At 39.5% G+C, this 26,032-nt stretch overlaps 1 protein-coding gene and 1 long non-coding RNA gene across 5 annotated transcripts in view; one reads left to right on the plus strand and one right to left on the minus strand.

The window, feature by feature from the left end:
* Positions 1 to 10,507, plus strand: part of LOC105293008 — a 13,024-nt gene extending 2,517 nt beyond the window's left edge. The window contains exon 2 of the long non-coding RNA XR_002780712.1: positions 5,868 to 10,507. This is a non-coding gene — a long non-coding RNA (uncharacterized LOC105293008). The remainder of the gene's footprint in view (positions 1 to 5,867) is intronic.
* SGMS2 (sphingomyelin synthase 2) overlaps positions 10,080 to 26,032 on the minus strand; it is a 73,710-nt gene continuing 57,757 nt past the window's right edge. For all 4 annotated transcript variants that reach the window (XM_011361464.2, XM_011361462.2, XM_011361463.2 and 1 more), the window contains 4 exons: positions 25,393 to 25,510; positions 20,936 to 21,089; positions 16,206 to 16,372; positions 10,080 to 14,859 (listed from right to left, as the gene is read on the minus strand). In XM_011361464.2, coding sequence (XP_011359766.1) covers positions 14,656 to 14,859; positions 16,206 to 16,372; positions 20,936 to 21,089; positions 25,393 to 25,510 — 643 coding nt within the window. In that variant the 3' untranslated portion in view covers positions 10,080 to 14,655. The remainder of the gene's footprint in view (positions 14,860 to 16,205; positions 16,373 to 20,935; positions 21,090 to 25,392; positions 25,511 to 26,032) is intronic.

The following is a 26,032-nucleotide window of genomic DNA, read 5'->3' on the forward strand; positions in this document are numbered from 1 at the left end:
AAGATGCAACTAATTTAACAACCCTAACAGACACCCTCTTGTACAGGATACAATTGCATTCACAGCATTTTCCAAAATATTCTATTTCATTAGGTTAACAGGTCTGTGATGCAGACAGGAAGTGTTACGGGCTAAATTGTGTTCCCCCAAAATTTGTATGTGGAAGTCCTAATCCCTAGTACCTCAGAATGTGACTGCATTTGGAGACGGAGTCTTCAAAGATGTAATTAAGGTAAAATGAAGTCATACGAGTGGACCTTAATTCAAAATAACTAGTGTCCTTATAAGAGGAGATTAGGACACAGACGTGTGCACAGAGAGGCGACCATGTGAGGACACAGTGATAAAGTGGCCATCTGCAAGCCAAGGAGAAAGGCCTCAGGAGACACTAATCCCTGATCGTGGACTACCAGCCTCCAAAACTGTGAGGAAATAAATTTGTGTTTAAGCCACCCCAGTCTGTAGTAATTTGTCATGGCAGCTGTAGCAGACTAAAACAGGAAGCTATGTTTTTAATAATACCATGGATAAACTACTTTAAACATGAAGCACATAGCTCATCCCATGCTTCTTTGGGATGAATTTCCCCAGATTTTATTCAGGGCTTTCTTGGTAGAAACAGGAATACTTTCTGCTCCATCCCTTCCTGTTTTAAATAGGAGAATAATATAATCAGCAGCAGCAGTAAAAGAAGAGAATACTGAAAGATCTTTGGGGCGGAGAGGAAAAGGAAGACAAGGAGAGCATTAAGGAAAAAAATCATGTTTTATTGACTCCCCAAAGATCATTTTTAAACCACTCATTTTCCCACTGAAATCCTTCTTGCTGTTCATGGATTTTGGCCAGAATTGTTGGTAACAGTATATCCAAAACATCTAAGTACTTATTATTTTGTTATCAAGAGTGGTATTACATTACACCCATCCAGAGTCAGTGAGCATGAACAGAGAGGGCTTATGGCTTAAGAAGAGTTTGAAGAATGCTAATTAAGAGAGAAAATAAAAGTGCTATTTAGACTATTAACCCTTTCATTTTCCTTAAGTCCCTATGATTTGATTCATATACTCCTATGCATGTCTTCTATATATAGTGTTTATGTACTTCTTTACCCTGATAATTAGGGCCCTGATAATGCCTTAAACTCTACAGGTTGGCACTATTGCTGCGCCCCGCTCCGCCCCCCCCCTTTTTTTTTTTTTACTCCTTGCAGCTTTACCTATCCTTTCCAACATTAAATTGTGGGACTGGCCAGGATATTAACTTGTTTTCTATATTCAGTCTTTACGCTTGTATGATGAATAAATAAACTTGCCTATCTTCAATATTACTTACTTCATTCTTCTCCAATTGTATTTGCTCTGATATTTTCCTGGAGAAGAGATCAGGCAAGGAGGCCCCTGAAAAATCTAAGTATGAATGGAAGGCAGAATCTCAAAAGTAACAGAGTCCAATTCCCAAAACTTCTTTTTATTTGGACAAAGTGGTGCCAGGATTGGTACAAACTTTTTGTTTAATGCCTGAACTGGCAACAGTCCAGATATCCTTCAACAAGAGAGAAGGGCAAGTGGAGGAAACTGCGGTATAATGGTAAGATAGACTCCTGCTCAGCAATAAGAAAAGAATGTTATGATACACCCTCACAGCATGATGATTCTCAGAAAACATTATGTTGAGTGAAAAAGCCAGATGCAAAAGAGTACATTCTGAATAATTGCATTTATAAGTAGTTCTAGAAAGGGACAACTAACCTATGGTAATAGAAATCAGAACAGAAGGTAGGACTGACTGGGAAGGGACATGAGACATGTTTCTGGCTTCTCTTTCTTGATGGGAGTGTTAGTTACTTGGGTGGATGCATTTGTCAAAACTGAACTGTGCATTTTGCTCTAGGTAAATTATGTCTCAGTAGAACAAATTTTTAAAAAATCCAATCTCTTGAAAGAAAAAGACTTAGTTATTATTGTGAAGTGGATGCTCTCAGTAAGTTACATGATATATTATTACTGTAACAGTGACGTAGTTGTAAACAAAGAGGAATAGAAAAAGTAAAGAGTAACATTCCTCTTAAAAAACAAACTTATCCTAACTTTAGTTAGCCTGCCCATATTGTTACTGATCCCTGACATTTCATTTTTATGTAAGCCTTGCTTAAATTCCTGTTCCTCTTTTATCCCTCATGGACTTCCATTTATTATGCAGGAGTCAGCATGGAAGCCACACAGGAGCTCTGCCCACATCTACCTGGGCTGCTGTGGGCCATCTGTAAACCTTCCTGTTGTTTTCTTCATGTGGTAAAATGAAGGAGTAACACAGGACTGCACGATTCCTCTAATATCTGATATTGGCCCTCTTAAATAGACTGTCAGGACTTTGAACTTGGCCTCTGATTGATAACATTCTTAGTCAATAAAATATGGAAAAATATAGTTACAAAGTAAAGCATAACCAGTTGCCACAACAAAACTGACATGGGGTTGTTATTCTGTTTCAGATGAGAATGCTTGACCCTTTGCCTAATAACTAAGTCTCATGAATAATCACATTTAAGGAAGGACATTGAAAGGTCATCTACTCTTTCTTTTTAGGCAAGAACATAATACTCAAAGTAAACTAGATATTTAAAAGTCAATTTTTCATTCTGATTTTTTATATAATAATACATAGTGTTTATACAAATTTGAAAATGCAGGAAACTATAAAGGAAGAAATAATAATCACCATTTTTTCCATCCTGAGGTAATCTGTAACATTTCTATATACATCGTTCCAGTCTTTTTTATGTATCAATATTTTAAAGGTTTATAAATATTTCTGATTTTCACATACTTAATAAATATGTGGATAAATATATATTAACATTTTCCATTTCATTTTCCCAGAAATCATTTTCAATGACTATATTCTAGTCCAGGAGTTCAGCAACGTTTTCTTGTAAGAGGCCAAAGAGTAACTATTTCACAGTTGGCAGGCCATGCGGTCTCTGTCACAACCGTGCAGCTCTGCCATGGGGATAGGAAAGTAGCCATAGACAATGTGTAAATAAATGGGCATGGCTATCTTTCACTAAAACGTTATTTATGAAAAAGAAAGACACCAGCTAGACATAGCCTGCAGGCCATTATTTGCTGACCTCTGGGTTTTAAAAAATCTAGTCCATTGTTTAGGAATATTTAGAAATTTAACTGATCAATATCTGTTGTCGACACAGGCTATTTCCTTTTTTCTTTGATATTATGGACAATATTGTGATATATATCTTTGATGATTTCCATGGAATAAATCAAGACATAGAATTAGTATTAAGACTATTGCTACATAAAACAAAATACAGACTCACACACTCTACACTCACACACACGTGCATGCGCTTTGCTTTTCTACCCGAGATAACCTGTTAAAAGTATGATATCCTTTCTTATGTGCATACATAGATTTCCCCCTCCCCCGATGGCATCATACTATACTTTTGGTTCACTAACCTGTTCTTTTCACGTAATGGTGTTTTTTGAGAATCTTGCCGTGTCAGTGAGCATTGATCTGCCTCCCTCGGCCTTTTTAAACAGCTGTCTTGTGTTTCACTGAATCAATTCATTCAAGAAATATTTACTGAGCATTGAGTATCATGCTTTGTTCTCGGCACTGGGAATACTATGTGAACAAAACAAAGTACTTGCCCTTCCGGGAGCTTATCTTCTAGTGGGAGAAGCCAGATAAAAGATGAACAAATGTATAATGTGTCAGCTGGTGATAGGTACTATGGAGGAAATAAGGTACAGGAGGAGGATGGTAGAGATTGCTGTCTGTGTGAGTGTGTGTGGGGGAGTGCTGTCTTATATAAGGTGTTCAGGGAAGGCTTGTTTTGAATAGATAGCTGGTCATCCGATGGAAAGCTTGCAGATACCGGGGGGAAGAGCCTTCCAGACAGAGGAGACAGTAAGTGCAAAGGCCCCGAGGCTGAATTATGCTGAGAGTGTTCCAGGAACAAGGCTAGAGTGTAGAAGGCAAGGGGAGGAATGGAAAGAGATGAAATCAAAGAGGTGGCCTTGTAGGGGGCTTTGCAGAGACTCTGGCTTTCACCCTGACTAAGAGGGTGAGCCATGGGAGAATGTTTAGGGAAGGAATACCAACATCTGGCTTATGTTTTAATAGAATCACTTTGGCTGCTTTTACGTAAAGGGGCAGAGGTGAAACCGAGACCATTAGGAAATCCATGTAGCTGTGTCACAATACATTGGCCAAATCCTCTGTTAATACCGAGATTGCTTCCAGTTCTTTTTTTATTTCAAATAGTCCTAGAATAAATACAGGGGTTTTTTTTTTTTATGATTGTAAAATTTACATAAAATTTACCATTTTAACCATCTTTAGGGTACAATGCAGTGGCATTAAGTACATTCATAATGTTGTATAACTGCCACTGCTGTCTATTTCTGTAACTTTTTCATCATCCCAAACAGAAACTCCGTACCTGTTACACAGTAACTTTCCATCAGCCTCAGCCCCTGGTTACTTCTACTTTCTGTTCCCTGAATTGCCTTTTCTAGATACATCATGTAAGTGGAATCATACAACATTTGTCCTTTTGAATCTGGTTTATTTCACTTGCCATAATGTTTTCAGTGTTCACTCATGTTGTAGCATATTTTGGAATTTCATTCCCTCTTATGGCTGAATAATACTGCATTGTGTGTGTGTATATATATATATATGTTTTGTTTATCCATTTATCCATTGATGGACATTTGGGTTGTTCCCACTTTGGGCTATTGTGAATAATGCTGCTGCGAACACTGGTGCACAGTTCTATAATACAACATCTAATACCGCATTCTGTTCATCGCCCAAAGTTACACTACCAGATATCGACCCTCTTTACCTTTATCTACCTTCTCCCTCCCTTTCCTTCTGGTAACCACCACACTGTTGTCTGTGTCTACGAGTTGTCCTGTTTTTTAAATTAGAAAACAGTATTTCCACACTAGCAATTTGTCACTCACTTTTCTGGATGTTTCTGGAGAGACACAGCGAAACAGTTCACGCATCCTGTGAGCTTATGAAATGTGGGGGAGCTGGGCAGAGTGGGGCCTTTGGAAGCAAGCTCAAGCATGTGACAGCATTCTCAACTGAAATCCAAAAGCTTGTACAACACAACAAATTTCTTGTATTAAATAGAAAATGTTTCATTTAAAAATCCTTTAATTCTTACAATTTAAAAATTCTTAAATTCTTTACAATTTAAAAAATATTTTTAAAATCCCAATTTATTTTCCAGTTAGACTTTATTATAAATTAATGAGTCAGGTAGTATCAAGTTCTGTCGTTTACGTGACCTTGAATCTTCACTGTGATGCTGTCCCCTCTCGTTTTATAGAGGGGACATGATGATTCAGGTAGGTAAAGTGACTTGCCAAGGTTGGATGGCTGGGAAGCAGCTGCCTTAGGAATTAAATCTTGGGGCCAAGTCCACTATCTTTGGATTTTCCCACTTCTCTTTATTTTTCAATCCATATTTTTGACCAAAACACCTATTGTATGATGGCTACTGAAACATTTTCAAGTTATACACATCAATTATTTTAAAACAAATTATTTGGTGGCATAACAGGCAATTTACTTTTCACTGAATCTTCATAAATTCTGTTGACAATCCAAATCCATATTTATTGAATGAACATTTAAAATATTCATTCGATAAATATTTGTTGAGTACCTCCTATGTGATAAGAACTTTGTTAGACACTGAAATGAATACTAAGACAATTGTTTCTCCTAAGGAACTTTAATTTGGTATGGAAACAGGATATAGTTTTTAAAAATCTTAAAATGGTGTTTTAGTATCTCACCTTTTGGCAACTTGTGTCTTTTAGGGAGGAATTCAGAGAAGAAGGTAAAGCTTTCAGGAGATGAAACTTCAGCTGAACTTTCAAGACAGGCAAGATCTGGATGTATGTTAACAATTTCGGTGCTAGAACCATGGTACCTAAACTTTTGTTAACTGAATTTGGCCAACACTTATCGAATGTGTATCTTGGAACAACATCTTTCACTTAGTCCTCCCAACAACTCTGTTGGGACATCGACTATTATTATTTCCATCTTACAGATATAGAAACTAAGGCCCAGAGAGTTTAGGCAACGCGTTTAAGGTCTTCCACATACAGCCAGTACTGGAAGAACTGAGATGCAAACCCAGAGAGCACAGGGCCACCATGTTATGTTGCCTCTTCTGGAGATGGCTGATAATACTGGCTGGGGAAGCACAGCATGCATAGGACTGAGCACTGCACTACAGAGGACAGGTGGCACTGTCAGTTGACAGTGGTGGGGCCTTGCCTAGGTAGGGCTCACAGGTAAGGAAGAACCACGGAATCCAAGGAGCTTAAGACTTGGCACCGTAAGCAGTGCACTTCACTTTAAAAAGATGTATTTGTATAAAATTAAGAAACCCTGGTGTTATGGACGACATGTTTGTGTCCCCCGCTGCTGAAGCAGGCCCTGGACACTGGCATGTAATGTGCCCTCCTCGTCAGGCCAACCAACACCAAGGCCGGGGCGGGGCGGGGGGGGGCACTGGAAGCTTCAAATTAGTTCCCAAGCACATCAAAAGAATCCAGCCCAGAAAGACAACCACCATGACTGCCCCCAGGAGACCCGGTGAAGCCAAGGAGTAAGCCCCCAAGATGGCCAGACCAAGGACAGAGAGACAAGAGTAGGCAAGGCCAGGAAGGCCCCCCCCCCCTGCCCCCGACTGCCTGACAAGGCCACAAATGCCCCTCCTGGTGCCAGTGAGCCCCATGGGAAGTCAAAGGTCAAAGGCAGAAGGAATTGCCCAGATGCCAAGGCCCACAGGAAAACCAAAGCTGGGAGTCAGAGTTCAAAACCCACAGTCACCAAGGGCAAGAATGGTGATGCTTCTCTGGCCAAAAAGAAGATGAAGAACAAGGTCCCTAAAGAGGCTGCTGGCCAGGGGACTGGGGAAGGACTAAAAGCCAAAGCTACTGCTCCTCCTAAGGGCAGTGGGTCCAAGACGGCGCCAGCATCACTGGCCAGGAAGACAGAGGTCCCCAAGGGCCCGAGGATCCACCAAGACCTCTTCACCCAAAGGGGCCAGTAAGAAGGCAGAATTCAAGAGCTAGAGGCAGGAGGAGAGAGACTAATATTCTGCTGGAGTTTTTATTCCCCATCAAACCATCACTCTATTTATTTCACTGTAACTTATTTATCAATAAAGGTTTTTTTTCCCCTCACAAATTGGTATGGGAGGAGGCAAAAAAAAAAAAAAAAAAAATCTGTGTGAAATCCTAACCCCCAATAGGGTGGATTTAGAAGGTGTGAACTCTGGGATGTAATTAGGTTTAGATGAGGTCATGAGGGTGGAGGCCCCGTGACGAGATGAGTGTCCTGTGTAAGAAGAAGACGAGCGCTCTCTCTTCCCAGGTGTAAGGAAACCTGGCAGAGGGCCCACACCTGCCCCTGACCCTGCTGGCCCCCTGACCTAGGACCTCCCAGCCTCCAGGACTGTGGAAAATAAATGTTCACTGTTTAAGCCATCCAACTTATGGTATTTTGTCACAGCAGCCCTAACCGACAAAGACAACAGGGAACTGTCCCCCTGCCCGCCTGCCCGCCCCGTGTCAAATGTAAACATTCTCTTCAATCCATGAACTCGGAAACTGGCCAGATATAATTTAAAAATATGTTGAAGAGTACCATCTCCTCCCAGCAAAGACGTCATGTCTGTAGACCTTGGGTGTGTGTGCTCTGGGGGCCTGGCCCCCCACAGGCCCACAGTCCCTCTGCCAGTCCTCTGCCACCAGCCTCGGGGAGGTATGTGAGGAGAGAGGGGTGATGGGAACAACAGTTTCGCCCCACACACCGCACATTAGCCATCAGGCATGAGACTACAAAGAGGAAAAGAACATAGTTGTAGGTGAAGGGACTGGAGTCACCTGGAGACAGGAATTCTGCTAAAGGTGGATCACGGAGTCTTGGAGGGCTCAGCCTCGAGCACTAACCTTGCTCTCCACAACACAAAACCTGGCTGGCAAAGGATTTCCGGAAGAGGCAACCCTTTTCTTGCCTTCCCTGCACAGGGGGTGACTCTCCTGCTGCAGAGAATGACGGGCCTCAGCATTGACGGGATGGGAGCCTGGATGCTCCTTGCCTCATGTTAACCTCTCCCTGTGAAAGCAGCACGGGGAGATGCACCTGGCTGAGTGTTAGGTAAGAGAAAGCCTTTAGCAGTGTCTGATATATGGTAGCTTCTTAAAGGCACTGACTTCCTTTCTTTCTACTCAAATAAATACATCATTTAAGGAACTAAGAAAGAAAAAGAGAGAAGTGGTTGGATCTAAGAAGTAAAATCTGCCCAAGAACTTGGCCAGAGGCAAAAACACATACTGGTTTGGGCACATTTTTAGCACAGAAAGCTCACCAGTTCATGCCAGGACCAAACAATCCTGGGGCTTCACTTTGGTCCTTTCAGGAGCCCAGAATCAACCCAGACTGCGCTGAGCCCAAGGCTGCTCCATGCCCTCATAGCTGTGCTGTCCCTTGAAAGAGGGTCATCACGTCTTTTTGACATCCCTTGGGAATAGATCCTGAGAGTCATTTAGAGATAAAGTCACATGCACTCTGGTGTCTCCCGTGTTACCCTGTGCAAAGCTAAGGTGTGTGATAGCGTACTGTCCTGTACATGCAATGCACATGAATGTATCCTGATACATGCAATGAGTTTGCTCTGTTCTCACAATTTGTGAGTCACACACTTGTCGATCCTTTTTGCTTTCAAGGCCGTTTTGCACTAGAAGCATTGCCTCTGAAATGTAGTCAATTGCAACGCTAAGAAAAATCGGGAGCATTTGACAAAGAACCTGTGGCAAGGACCAGTTTCCCTCTTAACAAACCAACTGGCTGATAAGGAATAAACTCTCCTAAAAAATAAACAACAAAAGCAAAACCTCTGACAAACTGTGATGGCTACCATAGTAACTATGACAGGAGGCAGCGAAACACAGAAAACAAAACTCAAGTACCAAAGCTGACACTATGAACTCTTTCGTCTCACAAAATGGGGTCACCACTTCTTTGCCTACGTTGCAGGGTTTGGGGAAGATTAAAGAATGTAGGTCAAGCATAAAAACTGTAAAATGCTATGCCTCATCACACGTGCCAGATATGAACTAAATGTGCATTATGTAGACACATAGTAGTGCATATGCCATTGCTATTCTAATGTCAGTGAGAAATCTAGTATTATGCTTCTGATATTCTTGTATATTTTATTCCAAGAAAATGAAATGCTAGATGTCAAGGTTTGTGAATCATCGTATCAGTTCCTTGTATAATACATCTTAGATAAGGGCAGGCTTTGAGGCTGTGGCCAGCAAAGTCAGCATGCTAATGTTTCGTGTTTCAAACAGGGAGACGGAACCACCACTGTGACGAGCTTTTCATCCAAGGCCTGGGTGGAGGTGGCAGAAAGCCTATTCTGATCTATATCATGTCCAGATAATTCCACATAACCTGGTCTAGATCCAACAACTTAATCTTTGAACTATATTTATCTTACCCTAGTCCCCTCATTCCACCGATTGCTTTTACCAAATTTGTCTTTGGGGGTCACGCCTTCACCTTTTATAAAGGGGTCCAGAAACAACTTGCTGCAATCTTGTTGCCAAGTCTATACTACCAAGGCCTGGGTCAGGACATCCGTGAAGGCATGAGGATACTTCTTTCAGAACTGAGTGACAGGACTCTGCTCTTCTTGAAGAACTCATGATTTTGTCTCTTTGTGAGCAATGGATCAGAATCATGGGATGTGTAACTGATTTATTTCTTCTCCACGAATGACCTTATATTGTTGTGAATTATTTTTTCACCTTAAATCCAAGGGCAGGAAAAATAATACTATAGTTTATTTATAGTTCCATTAATTGAAGATTACCTTATTTTAAAAATAGTGCTTGAAGTAAATAACCTCGTGGTTTTCATAAGTACTTAACACTAAGTAAAAATTTAAAATCTATAGAAAACAAGTTTTTAAAATTGAAAGAAACTAGTACTTATTTTGAAAAGACTTGATGTCATGGTAGTTTATTGGGTAAATACAAAGTATAGGCTCTTGCTTTATTATTATTATCATTATTATTTATTAAGCAAAGCCTAAGAGATTAGAAACCAAGTACACATATTCTCTTTAGAATAGAAACATAAATTAGTTTTAACTAACAATTAGGCACTTAAAATGTAAATGTAAAACAGCATTTTGAAGTACAAACTATAGTTGAGCTCCTAAAATCCTCTTGAAATGTTTTTATAAACGCAGGAGCACGAGCATGGAAAACATATTTCTGAACAAAGATATTTTCCTCTTTAAAAAAAAGAATCTGAATTCAAATCCCTTACGAGAGACCAATGATTAAGGTACTGGAGGGTAGGAGAAAAGAGCTTCTGAAATTTACATGTTTGATTAAAACGTAAGCATTTAATAAAACTATTACAATAACATACAGTATATTCATAATGAAAAATATATGTCAGGAAAATAATGAATTCTAGGCTTAAAATTTTACTTTACAACAAGGCACTTAACACATTGAAACAGTACAGTAAATTTCTGAAAACGTAAATGGCTACCTCTCAAGCCTTGTAATAACATTTCTTTTGTGAATATACTGTAACATAACCATACATTTTGCAGCATTATATCATTGCATAGGAGGTAAATTAAATAATGAATTCCAACTTGGCAACTAGAGTAGCTTATGTTTATAATTTCTTTTTCTTTAAAAGATAGTTTTAAATAATTCCACAATAAAGAACTACTCTCATTCATGATTCATTTAGAACACAGCATTGTTAGATTAATGAATAATAAAATAAACCACAACTTATTAGGTGTGTATCTGTATAAAAACTTATCTTTGGGTACCTTTGCCATGATTTTCAGTGTTTAGGTATTGAAGTCAAGAGCACTTCTTAGACATAATATTTTTAGCAAGTAAGTCAAATGAGTTAAATTATCGCAACGCGATGACACTAAAAAAATCATCAGGAATCTTTATACATACAAACAGAAAGGTCTTCAACACATGACATATTACTTACAATATGCTTCATTTAAACATGTAAACTCATGTATTAAGAAATTCCTTCTTACACTTCTCTACACTAAAGAAGTGTGTTAAGACCGGCTTAAATTTTTAATCTATTTTACAGTGCAAAACAAAAAATAACAATAAAAAAAGAATTTAAAAAGAAATGTTCAAAATATTCACGGAACAAGTTGTGAACTTTCAATTAAAAAATTGCATGAATTCTAGCATATAAAAAGAAAAGGCAGCCAAACCGGTGTTTCAAAGTAAATAAAGTGTTGGTAGGAGACATTAATGATTGTGATGGTGAGAGGTAAAAATGGTTTGCAAATTTTCTTTGATCAAATGGATAAAAGATTAGAATTAAAAAAAACTCCCTGTAACCTAAGTATATTTCCCTTTGGAAAAGGTTTAAAATTCCTTTAAAATACTTCCTAATTCCTCTCACATTATGCTTTCAGATTATTGGCAAAATAATCAAAACAAATGTCTTTTGAAAACTTGAAAATACACTTTAAGTAAGTGTCGTTTGTGTTCCAAGTCATATAACGTATTTCCACAATGGGGCGCTGGTATACAGCAAAGAACCTGATGCAACGTCATCTATAAACCAGACTAGAGACTCACCCACACTCAAAACAGCCTGCCTTCCACAGCAAAACTTGTTTCCCAAGATGCCAGTAAATTAAATAACAAATTGAAAATTAATTCCAGTGGAATTGAGGAAGAATGCTATTTTCAGAGCTAGTGGAGGAGCTCAAAAAATAGACACTAAGAGGCATTCGTTGACATTTCAAATAATTTAGGAAAAAGTGGCATAATTTATAGGAATTATATGTTATATCTATTGCACAGAAGGACTAGATTACAGGAAAAGCTTCAAACAGGCGTACTGGCTTACAAAAGCAAGGATAATCAATAAGCTATTGTATCTTGATTAGCAAGGAAAAGAAGCTCCAAAAATTTTTTTCAAAGGCAAGATGGTAAATTTTTAAATTGAGACATAAGTAACAAATAGCATTATATTCATTTCAGGTGTACAACATATTGATTTGCTATTTCTATATACTGTGAAATGATCACCACAATACAAGTAGTAATTGTTTATGTTTTAAATCACAAAGTGGCATGTTGGGTTAAACCTCAAGTTTGCTTTCCTAAATGTAAATGAGATCCATTGATTCTTTTATTTTTCCATCTTAAAATTTTGATATCCCCCGCCCTTATTTTGATACCACATGCTTTCACAGCGTCTATTAGAGAGCTGTGATCTATGCTGTAAATAACGTGGGAGCAGAAAGAAGTGTCCGCATTTGGGATCATATATGTTTTTAAAGTTCTTTAAAAGGTGATGGTATTATTTTTTTAAAAACTGGATTACTGAACAAAAATGCAAGGTTTACTGTTTTCAAGGGTGTCCAACAATCAACTCACCATGATTTTTAAAAGCTTAAATGTGTTTCTTTAATTTGAAGAAAAGTGGGTCATCTAAGATGCAGCTGAAGAAGGCTCTAAGGTGTATTAGGTTGTTTCATTTAGAGGCTCAAGGACTATACCAGCGTTAGGAGAGCAAAGCCTAGGATTCTGTTTCAGATGCTTTTTCCCACGGTCAGACAGCAGGAATTTAAAATCAGTGTTTTTAAGGAGAACACCTTGTTCTATCACAAGTGTCAATATTTAATAAGTGAAAATTATGTAGAATTAAGGCTAAACACATCAGGTAAACTATAGATGTTTCTTATTGGTTTAATAATAAACACCAGAAAAGCTTCTTGCATTTCAAAGCCCACAAAGGAGGTTTAGCATTTCATTTCTTATTTTAAATACCCAGACTAGAACATCTTTCTTCCAAGCTTTAAATTCAACTACTTTTCCTTTAGTGATTCTTATACAGAACAAATGCCATGCTGAAAACATATACAGAATTTTAGCACCAAAGGATGATGACCCTTCTGAACAGACTTAAAGTTGTATTGTGCTTCTCTCAAGCAATTTAAAGGTCAATTTTATGTATCAAATCAAAGATGACTAGTTTATAATGACAAATTTAGGGATTTTTTTTTTTTTCCATTTTAAGTGGAGGGAAATTTTACCTTCAATGTAAATGTAACTGCCTCTTTCTACCCCAACTGGCCTCTCTGACCTCTGACTTAGTATTGATGATTTTGTAACCTTAAATCTTTTTCTAAGGTTACTAGAAGTTGTAAGAAATTAAGCCAAGAATTATCAAAAAGATTCAACAGCATTAAACAATGCCCTAAATCTGATAGCACAGTAAATCTTATTAGATTTTTAAGAGTTAATCCTCTTCTGCATCACCTGAAAGAACTTTAGAAACAATGACCCCCCACCGCCTTTACTGAGTAGCTGTAACTGTTTAGCACACCGATTCCAACAGTAGATTACAGTGCAGCACCGTGGTATAATTTCAGGGCAAAGTAAAATGACCCAGTCGTGGTATGTGTCTTTACTTCTTATAAACACTCAGTTTGTAAGAAGCTGGGTCTCTTGCAAAAAAGCAAGGGTAAATTAAACTTTTGGACTCCATCTTGGTTTTTCCATAAAGCACAATGTAACCGGAAAGAAATGTTTTTCAGTGAAATGTGACCATCTGTATTTCTGAGTTCCAACTAGCAGCTCTAGAACAGATCTCACAAAGGGTGAGACCTGGGAGGGAAGTGCAGGCTTGTTCTCCAGATGGCATAAGCATCAGTTCACACACAGGTGCTTCCAGCCTGTGTTCACACAGTCGACTGCCCTGGGGGTACCAGGTGCAAATTTACCAGGCAAACAGCAGGTGAGTGTGCACACAAGGACCACTCAGTCGCAGAAACAGCTCCATGCTGCCTGCATATCTGTCATGGAGATCTTGAAATATTTACACACATGTAAAATCTGTGGGGTGTGTCAGATACTTCCATATTTACTTAGACCATATTTCTTTCATTTTTTTAAAAAATAAATGATCAGTTTAAAAAATAAAGTAAAACTGACACACAGGACATTGGGTGCTAGCAGCAGTGCACATTCCCAGACCTGACCTTGACCTTCCCTTAGAAACAAAGTTTACCTGAAGTTTACTCACAACGCTGGGATCTCCCCCTCACTAATAAGCTTAATGCACTCTCCACATTTTTCCATTTACATAGTAGCTGTATCTGTCCAGATAGTTTATTTAAATCATTAACAACTTCTTCTGACCTTGGAAGAAAAAAAAAACCCGAAAAAAAATCCGAAAGAAAAAACCTTCCCGGGGGAACCGGAACCGAAGGAAAGCAGTAATATGTTCTTTGGCACCTCTTTAACAAGCTCATTAGTAAAATCCCAGGTTGAGGGCTTGTCACCAATGAATGAAGAGCCACAGGAGAATATAACTTTCTCAGGATGAATAAAAAACCAGTCAAAGGGTAATATTTTGTTCATCTTTCTAATCATTTACACAAATTTGGTCCATTTCTTCATTTACCAGTCAGTTCTCCTAAAATAAAAAATCAAAACTATACCTTTGGTTACAGCGATACCTCTTTTGGTAAAAGAGCTGATACCTTTCTTTTGCTCCTCAGGTAGATTTCTCGTTATCTTCACCTGTCTTCTGAACCCGTGAATACTTTTTGCATGATGATTTAAAGCAGCCAGGAGGCCAGGAGAGTGGCCAGGAGAAGCAGCAAGGAATTGAGCCTTGTACGTTTTTCTCAAAAAAATAAAAGATGGGGAACCACCATGCTCGAGACAAAAAATTAGTCTGTGAAGAGATCTTCAAGTTCTGTAAAAGGTAGGGAAAAAGTAAAATGAGACCTATTTTTCATGACTGGCATACTAATTGTTTTTCTTAACCTGTCATTCACTGTAACTTAACAGGGAAAGCAGCAGAATCCAGATCACATGTGGGTAATTGTCACTGCGCCTTTTCCCTAACTCTGAAGTTGCTCTGGCTCTGGTCCCACCCCATCCCATTCCACTCCGTTTCCTCTCTTTGTGGTTCATGCAAATCTTCTGCCTGCAATTCCAGAGAGAATGGAGGCTCAGGAATGGGGGGTGGATGTGAGTTATCCAGGAAGAACACCTTTCGGGATTTGTGAGGCGTCAGGTCTATGGGTCAAGGAAGATGGAAGAGTAAAAAGAGGGCTCACAAGGTTGAGCCTATTGAAGAGGAAAGATGGAAATTCTGGTTCAGTGGTGTCAGCAGACGTCTAGATGTAAGTGTACGAAGGAGATGGAAATAGGAGATTACACGGAAGGAAAAGGAGCTTAACGACAAATAGATTTCTAGAAAGGACAATTGTTAGTGGACACGACTAAATGAAAATTGGATGTGGATCCTCTGGGGCAGGACACATTTTGATCGCTCACAATGTCTCCAAACATTACATGCATCAGACGATATGGCAAGACTAGACCACGATAAGTACGTCATGGCACACAGACTAACTCTATTACACCCAGGACACACACCAAAGCTAGGGAGGCACACAGGAGCGGGGGAATAATTCCACCTTGGGGCTACAGGCACAGAGCAGGAGTCTGGGAAGGCTTCCCAGAAGAGGTGGCATTTTAGCTAGCTCTTTCAGAATGAATGCAAGAAGGGAAAATGTTCATCTGACAGGAGGCAGCAGAAATACAGAAGAATGAAAAGGGAAGTCAGAGAGCCCAGCCTCACCAAAAGGTATACTAAATCCAGTTATTCAAAAGTTACTTATTTTGCCTGACTTTCAAAAGTAGTTGCCATCTTGTCTTCAAAATTAAACTTTTTGAAAGCAGGGAGTGTCTTACCCAGTTGCGCCGCAATGCTTCTACAGAGAAAGTTCCTAAATTTTTAATTTAGCATATATATACTACTTTAATTCTCATATAAGTTAGTTGAATTAGTAAAAGACCATGCTCTATAACCACAAAGCATTTTTATCCTTAAATGGCATTTCTATTTGTGACATTCTTTCTTTTAAGAAGCAATAATGGCTATAATCTTACATGAACGGACCTGACCTAACCACAGTTTGGGAGTGGCAACAGCAGTGATTTCCATCGGCTACCTAAAACCCCACTGTCTGCACAGGGGTCCACTGCATTTAAAGAAAAGAGATTATCTGAAGATAATTTCACTGCTCTCACCTTTTCATTGGCCATTGAATGGTACCACCAAAACAGCCGTGTTGTGATAAAATAGGCAACGACCACATCGACAGTATAGTGTTCGTGTGCTACAAGGATGCAGATGATCCCGGCGGCACTCAGCAGCCAGCAGATTAAATGATACCACCAGAAGTGACGAGGCGAATCTGGGCAGTAGAGAAATTGAGGCATTAGTAAGATTGCCAGAGAGGAACTGAACAATTACAGTCTATCCTCATGACCCGCAGTAAAATAATCTAAGGTCAAGAAGCCACTGGAAGGAGACAACTAATAGCCCAAGATGACAGTCACGGTGAACAGCCCAGGATTTCTCAGGCGGGAAGGAAGAAGGGCCAGTATCACTGGGAGCAGCTCTAGTACTCATTCACTGGGGAGGCTGGTCACACTGGATACGCTAGACCTTGCCACTGCTACTGTTTAACAGGGAGGAGAACAGAATTGTTTCTTCTAAGGTTCGTTAGACTTGGCTCATACTGGCTTACGTAATGGACCCTACTGGAAAAGAAAACAGTAAGGGTCAAAAGAAAAGGTAGCTGTCAATGAAAATGGGAGTGGGGGGGTGAAGGGGATAAGAGAATAGAAGTAATTTCAGGTCTTATAGAAACTTACTTACATTATGGCTAGTCATAGTTTGACTCTCAGCAATTTTATCCTGCTACTGCTAACAGCAACAATAAATACTCCCTATGTAAAGCTTAGGATTCTTGCCCATTCACTTAGGGATTTCAGCCTTCCTCGGGAGGGCACTGAGAACTTCATTGCATAGGCGAGAACTAGAGCACTCATGAGGTTAAATGTGATCATACACCCCGAAGCCTTCCCACACGTGTGTCAATGACAGATATAAATGAACCAGCGTTTATCTCTATTAACTTCTCCTTTTTCTTTAATAACTGTTTCTTTTTTTCTATTTTAAAGCTTTATTAGCTCACAAAGTTAATAATCAATGAACTGAAATTTATTTCATATTTAATTGTGTCTATATTTATAGTGATATTTACTTTCCAGTGTGGAAGAATGGTTGAATAGCAGAAGGATCCCTTTCCAGAAATTTAGGTGAAATACCAAACCAGGTATCATTCAAATAAAACATATTTTTTGGTAAAACAGCTGGTGTTCTTTTGGTCTCAAGTGGAATAGTATGATAATAAACCTGTATTTGCATTTGAAAATCTGACCTTCTAATTTTGAATGTGCAACTCATCATTTCTCATTTGGTTCATCCTGCCACTACGTTCTGGCAGAGAACTCTTATAATCCTAGAATTTTAAGCTGGGAGAGGCCTTCTTCCTGTAGCCTGTGAGGCGGGGGCAGTCCCCATAACTGCTCTGGGTAGTTCAACTTTTAACATTCTGAGCCTAACATTTAGAAATCTGGAAATTTCGCTAAACGTGCGTTATCCAGCACCACAGACCTCACCCCTCCCTAAAGTCTCACATCAACCCTGCTTCCCCTGCTTATAGGTCATCTGGAATTTATTTACCTTAAAAGTTCAGGATGTCTGACTAAACCAGAATTCTTTTGTATTTGTTCATCCACAAGAAGCAAAGCCAAAGTGGTTAAGGAGTAAGGAGGTGGAAGTGGCCTGAAGGTCATTTTATTTCCCATGGAACTGAAAATGAAGCTTTGTTTTAAAAAATGAAGTTTTAGGATAGCTAGGAACACTGGCACTGTTCTCCCATAAAAATGCATTCTCTAGCATGCTACCACGCTGGGACCACTGCTCATTAACTGAGAACACTGGCTGACCCAAAGAAAAGATTTAAAAATTATTTTAGAGTAGAAATGGCAAAATGGTCATCCTCTCTGGTCTCTCATTTTACCCAGAGGGATAACATCAAACTAAAAGTTGATAACATAAATCTTAACAACTCCAATGTCTGTGTGGGATTCTAGCCCTAGTTGTCATCGAATAGTAGAGACGAAGGGCTTTATGTAGTAGCAAGGTAAAAAAAAAAAAAAGTTATCTTGACTAGCAAGACACATGGTACTAACAGGTAGGCTGATTTCTCCCCGCTAATTTTACGTGAAACCTAGGCCCCAAAGATAACGTGTGTACGACTGTGTGAAGTCCTCTCTAGTTAAATCTCAAAATGGCCCGGGGCCCACGTTTTCATCTCCTTTCACGATCAAATGCAAATGCACTCATAACAACGGGGCAAACAAGGAGAGAGTCCAAACTGATCAAAAGGCAGGAAAGCAAAAAACATGTAAATGACACATCTAATTCTAGAAGCCGACTGTTCAAAGAAACCACTGGAACCACTGCTTACTCAGAACAATAACATCATGTAATTTAGAAAGTGATTGTTTTTCCTAATTGCATAGGCAACGGGCATAAACATGGAATGCCCTGTCTACGTAGAGAACCGACTATAAAGCTGAGTTGTATTAAGCTTACACATTTGCCATTTTGCTTCTCACCGACTATTGGAAAAAGCAGAATGTAATTCTTTCCTTGCTCTATGTAAACTTACACAATTTTTAAAAAACCTTAAGCCAAAGTCATATCTTGGGAAGAAAATGTCCCTACATAGTGCATAGCCTTCATTAAGATATAAAAATGATCACAAGTTGCCCTGCCCTTGTTCTGAGGTAAAAGAACAATAATGAGCAATATATCCCGATTATTCCTTAGTAATTCTGTAAAATCAGACAACTTAGGCTTCCAAAAATTCTAAATAGAGTCAAGAAATTAACAGTATAACCTCTAGAGTCAACCTGCTTGAGTGTGAATAAGCCATCCTCCAGTTACTAACTGTGGACTATGGTTACGTCACTCTCTTTCTTTATGCTTAAGTTTCCTCCCTCAAAAATGAGGAAAAACAGTGATTCCCTCCTGGGGTGGCTGCAAGATTGAGTTAATCTACATCAAGATCTTAGAAGAGTGCCTGGCACAGAAGAAGTGTTATGTCTGTTTGTTATTATTGTTAATATCACGTGGTCTTCGGTTATTTTATAAAACTCACTCTCAGTTTCCTTGAGTGTTGTCTCTTCACTACTTTATGGTTTTCAACCCAGAGTAGCTTCATTCTTCGCATTTAACTTCTCCCCTCCCTCATCCTCATCTTTTACAAGCTTTTCATATTTCTCAGATTAGAGAAGGTCCTCTACCTCAAATGTACCTCTGGACTTGAAAATGGTTGGTCTTACATGCAGATGGAACTTCTCTTGACAAAAGCTAGAGTTAGAACCATATATAATGCAAATCACTCCACCTGCTCCCCAGAACCAATAACTAGGTGTTAGAAACGTAGAAAGTGAAATGTAAGGAAGAGACTATCTCCTGATATCGGTGCAGAGATAGACCTGGATTCCTCACACATTACCTCCCAGAAAGCATAAGAGTAGAAATAAGGGGAAGCATTCAGAAGGCCCTCCACCTTCAAGTCAGGTAGGACACAAAGGCCACACACACAACATGCTATTCTCTCTACTCTAAGGTCATATGTAGCATTTACAAAGGAAACAATTCAGAAGCTTCATAATTTCACCAAAAGAAAAAAGACTTTACTGCATCTACTACGGAGAATCTCAACTCTTTGTCGTATTATCCTCAAAGCAGAACATAAACCGAAAACCCAAGGCAATTTATGGGGCAAGAATTCACGCCTGGACCACTGGAAGATAAACCTTAATGTCCGTACTGTCACTACATGAGGCCACGCCTGTTTGGATTAATAACAGGCCAAGACAGGAGGGAAGAGGAAGGGGGACAGAGGGTGTAGGCCACCTTCTGCTGGGCCCTTCAAAAGACCTCCTCTACACTATGATAAGTGGAGAGAATTGAGATGAACTGGCATGGGGCATCTCGGAACTAAACATGAAAGTTATCACTGACCAGCTTTGCAAAAACGGAAGTGAAACATCACTATTTCAAAAGAATTTTGAGATAATAGCCCTAACTATATAAAACCTTAGAAATCTACAGGAATGAGATCGATCTGCTAGACAGCTAAAAGCAAATACAGCCCACAATGTACAAGATATTGCAGCATTAAAGTTGCTGAAACACAAGGATTTTGTATAATGGGAACGAAGTGTATAAATAAGGAAAGATACTTCACACTCTTGTCTCCATGTTGCCTCTTATAAAGAAAATGATCAGTACTGGCAAAATGTTCCATGAAGTACTGAACCATATTGAACCATAGAAGTCAGCTGGAAATGATGAAATTAGAATAAAATGGGACAAGGAAATGTTTTAAAAAGGAAAAGTGAAAAACATTAAATTATTTGGAATGATGGAATGGAAGTTTCATTCAATGAAAGTTTCACTCAAAAGTCATTTACATCTGGCTTTAGAGTGCACTGATTCTTTCTAAAATAAACATAACAATCAATTGTTCTTCTTAGTTCCAACATTAAAATAGCTTTTCATACCTTGAGAGGTACTAACCAAGAAGGGAGACATTTTGGAGGCATGCTAAATGTTAGAGAAGCCAGCACCATGTTTTAAGCCTTCAGTGTTTAAATCACATATGACTAGCTGAAGTGATTTCTCTCTCTCTCTCTCTCTCTCTCTCTCTCTCTCTCTCTCTCTCTCTCTCTCTCACACACACACACACACACACAGACACACACGCACACACACACGTCTTTCATAGCTATCAATACCAATAGAAAAATGGCTCCCATCAGTTTTGGGGCCTAGGGATCCCTCCCACTACAATAATCAATCGATGAAGTGGGAATGAATTCTTACTTACACTCTTTGATGAACAGATAAGTAAGTGTCAGCACAACCGTGTGACCGCTGAAGAGAAAGTCTCCACATAAGATATGCGATCCAGTAATGGACAACCCACCTCCAGAGATCAAGCGCAGAATCCGCTGCACTTTCGCCTGAGAGTCTCCATTGAGCTGAATGACAAGAAGATCAGACACAACATTTACAAACTGACAAAATCACATTTCAGCCTAATTTGTGAGATACTTAGAAAAGTTACCAGGGTGTGATTTTTTTTTTTCTTTTTAATTAAAAAAGTCAAAAATAAAATCCCAGGGGGAAGCTCTTCAAACTTGGTTTTAATCATTATATTGACCACTTTTAGTGACACATTTTAAATTATTCAATATGTTACTAATAATATGCTTTGGTGATGCTGTGTCCTTGGGAAAGCTTTTAAAAATATTAATAACCAATGACTTCACCACAGCTATGTGCTAAAAAAGAAAATCAAAGCTACTTTCTTTCCTCTTTGCAGAAGGAGGTCAGAGTTTCGAATGGTTGATATTTGTTCAGCTGCATACCATATCACTACTATTGTATAGTGTATTCATACCTTGTGCTAAGTGTCCATATATTTGTATTAATATCTGACTGAACACAGTTAAAAAAGGAGCTATAACACATTAAGTAATTTAAATAGATTTGAAAATAATGGATTAGCAATGTTCTGGTAGCTTTAAAAATAAGTAGCTTTGATCAGGAAAAACATCCCCCAAAGAAAGAACCTGTGTGCCATGGCAGAGGCCAGGAAAGAGCTCCCTTTTGTAGAACAGAGTGACCAGGCTTAGAAAATTAAACTCAGAAATAAGATCGAGTAATAGAACACATAAAAGAAAGACCACTAATGGCTATTCATTTGGGACATGGGTGACAGCTGTATGACATGCTGCCTTTTATACTCAACAATGATCCTCCTGGGGAGCTGGTCCCTGAAGTATGGCCAGCTCAGCCACGGTGGCAGTGAAGTGGTAAAGACAGGCACTGTCCTGTCCAAGAGGATGTGTGGTGGTGAAGGAGGATAAGACATGTATAAATGGGTGGGAAGAGAGTCTAGGAGTAGAGAAATTAAGTTAGCCTCCAACGCACATGGAAATCCAGTACAATAAGGAATTGCATCCATATCTGGGTATCGAAAACTTTCCCAATGGAAAAAAAACTTATAGATCTAGAAAGCTTTCTGGTACTCAGGTGACCCTTGTGAAAAAGCAAACACACCATGATCAGTTAGCAGTTGAAAGTAAGGCTCTGCAACAGAAAATGATGTAATGCAGGACGAGAGGATAGGGTGAGAAGCTGGAGGTTTTGAAGAAACCTGATCTTCTTCAAAAGTTTGCTGAGGGCAAACCCAGGTAACAAAAACACAAGAGAGCATATGTATTTTATCGAGTTGACAGTCCTTAAACCAAACATGCCAAGTACCAGGTGATCCTGCCTTGAAAAGAGAGGACCTAGAAGGTGGTAAAGGGTCCACACATGAGGAAGACAAGGACTGTGGACAGAGCTGCAGGACTCATTTCAGATGCAGCTCAGGAAAGACGTACTGCAAACTACATGAGCTCACGTGATGTGCCCTTACGTGGAGGACAGAATCTAGCCACGTGCTTTATCGGATCAGCCAGTCCTTAGGGATTTGTCAGGCGGTTGGTACAAACAACTGTCAACACTGAGATCAAATAAAGAGGTCTGAACACTCTGCCCAACCATTGTGTTCCCAGTTTAAAAGGACACAGTATTCTTTCTTTCGAAACCATAAATTTTTATCTACTCACTCATCCCAACTCAATATTCTTAATTTTCTAAGGGCACAAACACTTAAAGCCATCAGCCCCTTTACTTGGAGTTGGATGGATCCGAAGGCATAAACGACATAGGAGCTAACAAAAGCGAGACAGTTCCTCGTCTCCCAGCGTTCAGCGGTGCTGGTGGACAGAGATCTCTGAGTGTTTGATTCAGTACGCCTTTACAGAACAGAGGAAGGACCCTCTCCTCCTGCTCTGTCTCTCCTCAGTTCTTAATTCTCCAATTTTGCCACTGCTACCCCAAAATGTCAGATCAAGACCGGTATAAATGCTAAATAGAACCTCAATTAAGGAAGAAAAGAGAGTAGAAAGAAAACTGGAAAATGGAGGGAGAATTGGGTTAGGATTAATAGATTGTTTTAAATTCTGTTCTAGTTCACTGGGACCCCCTATCACACACACACTAAGACCCTACTTCCTATTAATTTCCTCATTTTTTCAGACACCATTCTATGCCATTACTGGATGGCATAGGACTGAAGATATAGAAAGAAGCATAAATCGTGACAGCCAGAGCAGACGGGGCTCAATGTTCATAAGGGTTCCTGGGACCATCATACAGCATTTCTCACAAAAACAAGGGAGGTATGAGAGAGCTTGACTTGGCTACTGACAAACCAGAAACCTTACCATCTACACTGTCCCTTCAATTAAGAGGAGGAGCCCTTTGGACATCTATGGCCAGGGTGGAAGGAAGCTTTTTCAGGGAATGGAATGCAGCTATACCAGCCCGACATTCTTGTATGTGGCAAAATGAGTTTAAAAAGCTATATAATTTCATGTGAGTCGTAATAACTGGGCCAAAATTTATTTAAATACACTTTTCAGAACACAAATTATGTGACTGCTAACCAACGCTTGGGCTGGTGGGTTGACACAGATCATAAGCAATGGATTTAAGGTAAACCAGAGGGTAGATGAGGGAGAAGGCAGCTGGAAAACGGTAAAAGTCAAGGATTTCACCAAGGGACCTATCACTGTAATGGCTCCTGTGACATTATCCAGTGAGTAACAAGCTGTGTTAGGCATCAGTGATTAGATATGACATCCTCCCATAGCGCGTAGTTTCAGTATACACTATCCTGTCATTGCTTATAATCACGAAGGGCATTCTACAGAGTCAGCAACAAAGGAGACAGGTAGATTATCTAATAGCCTTGTGACCACAAAATCTAAGGAGCACTCATAGCCAGTGGATGAAACACATTCAGAATGCTATTCTTACTCCTGTTCTATAACACCACATTACTTCATCGAAGTGACTATGTGTGTTTCACTGAACCACGAATCATGCGCCAACCGCCTGTTTATGTTTCAGGACGAGGTCCTGACAACTGAGCAAGGAAGCTGATTGATAAGGATGCTCCCAGAGCTTCCACTGCATTTGTAGCTTGGTTATCCAGAGATATGTTTACTCATGTGGCTTCTGAAAATTGCAAGTCTTCATGGAGGATACTTTCTGCAATCATAGCAATTCATCCCTGCAAACCTCATCCACTACTAGGATTGGCTTGCCTTTTTTCTTGTGGCCATTTCTTCATTTAACACATTGCAATAACCCCTTAGAAGTGTTTATTATGTTTCTGAACTCTCATGCCTTAATTTTGTTTCACTAAAAATCAACCAATGTTTAAATTCAATATGTACATTGTTTTAATTACAGATACTTTCTGCTTTGATGGCCCTGGAAAATTATAGCATCTCCAAACCACACCTATATTTGGTGAGGGAGACTGTTGACTTCTTCAGAACAACTCTGTTTTTCCTTCCATCTTGAACATCTGCTTAGTGTTTAGTTAAATATGATGTTAGACTTCATTCCCTAGTCCACAAAGCACAGGATTTATAAGGCTCCTTTTTTTTATAAACCAGGGTACACTGGGGTCTAAGATATTAACAGCTCTCTCAAGAAATGACTCTCCCTGGAGAAGCTGTAAATCCCACTTCAGACAGTTTCAGTGTCCACTCTCACACTGTCTCAGCTAGAGGCCACTTTCCAACAGCTAAAAATGTTGGGGTCATCCTTGACTTCTTTCTCTTAAACCCATATCTAATTTACTAGCACATCCTGTTGGTACTACCTTAAAAATGTGTCCCAAACTGAACAACTTCTCACTTCCAAGTGAGTCCAACTACTTCTTCCTCACTTGCCCCCACCAAGGTTCAAATTCCTTCAGTGGCCACGAAGCCCTATGGGTTCTGTGGCTGCGTCGCCTGGACCTTCACGATTCTACACAGCCATCCCGGCCTCCCTTCTCTTTCTTGACTCCACCATGACTGAGCCATTTCCTTGGCCTGAAGCTCTCACCCCACCCACATAACTCACTCCCTCTTCTTGGTTCCCTCTTAACACTTGTAGAGTGAGTGCATAAAGAAGTAAACGAGAAGGTAAAAAAGCAAAGAGTTAAACACCCGATAATAACTTTCAGTTAGCAAAAAAGTCAATTTTTTTATGTACAAAGATATACATGTTATGAACACATTTTAATTTGTTCCCCCCAAAATCTAAAGAAAAACAAAATATGCTAGATTTCAGTTAACACAGATGAAAGTGTCTTGAAGAATACATAGGAGAAAACAGGTGTTTAGAAACTGTTTTTTGATTTCCTCTAAGTGGTAATTCGGAGGTGCTTACCTTTGGAGCACACTCGAAATGCATCCCAGGCACGGGTAGAGTAGTGACATACATTGTAATACAGCGATATAGGTATAAAGTTCCAATGATAAAAAAGAATCTGCGCCCTACTATTGACCTAAAGGAATAACAGAGATGGGGAAAAACAAGTTTACTGGTTGTTTCTGTTCCTGATGCTCTACAAAACAGTGTTTAAAAGAGTAACAAGTATTTAATACAGAATGGCATTAACAGACCACAGTTTCACAGAGTTTCAAAGCTTATTTTTGAGCTGCTCATCCCTACAATTCCACAGAGAGGCTGCAGTGCAGTTTTCAGAAACGAAGAGTCACAAACTGCAATAAGTTTAGGCAGGTCGGGCCCAAAAGGAGTGAGTCTGTGGGGAGTGGAAGAGTTAAAGTAGACGGAGGAAACCAGATAACCACCTTTCCTAAAAAAAAAATCCCTCTTCACCGGAGAATTCAACGAAGCTCTCTCCGTTTCAGTCAACTCACTGCATTAATAAAACCCTCTCTTGAGAATATATCAAAGGTATAAGCCATGGTCGCAGAGGAATTAGCTAATGAGCTAAGGTAATGCTACATAATTGGACACATAGGGAAATGGGACAACTCATTTAACCTGTTATATATTAAGCAAG

This window comes from Pteropus vampyrus, unplaced genomic scaffold (genome assembly GCF_000151845.1).
Source record: "Pteropus vampyrus isolate Shadow unplaced genomic scaffold, Pvam_2.0 Scaffold67, whole genome shotgun sequence".
Lineage (NCBI taxonomy): Eukaryota > Metazoa > Chordata > Mammalia > Chiroptera > Pteropodidae > Pteropus > Pteropus vampyrus.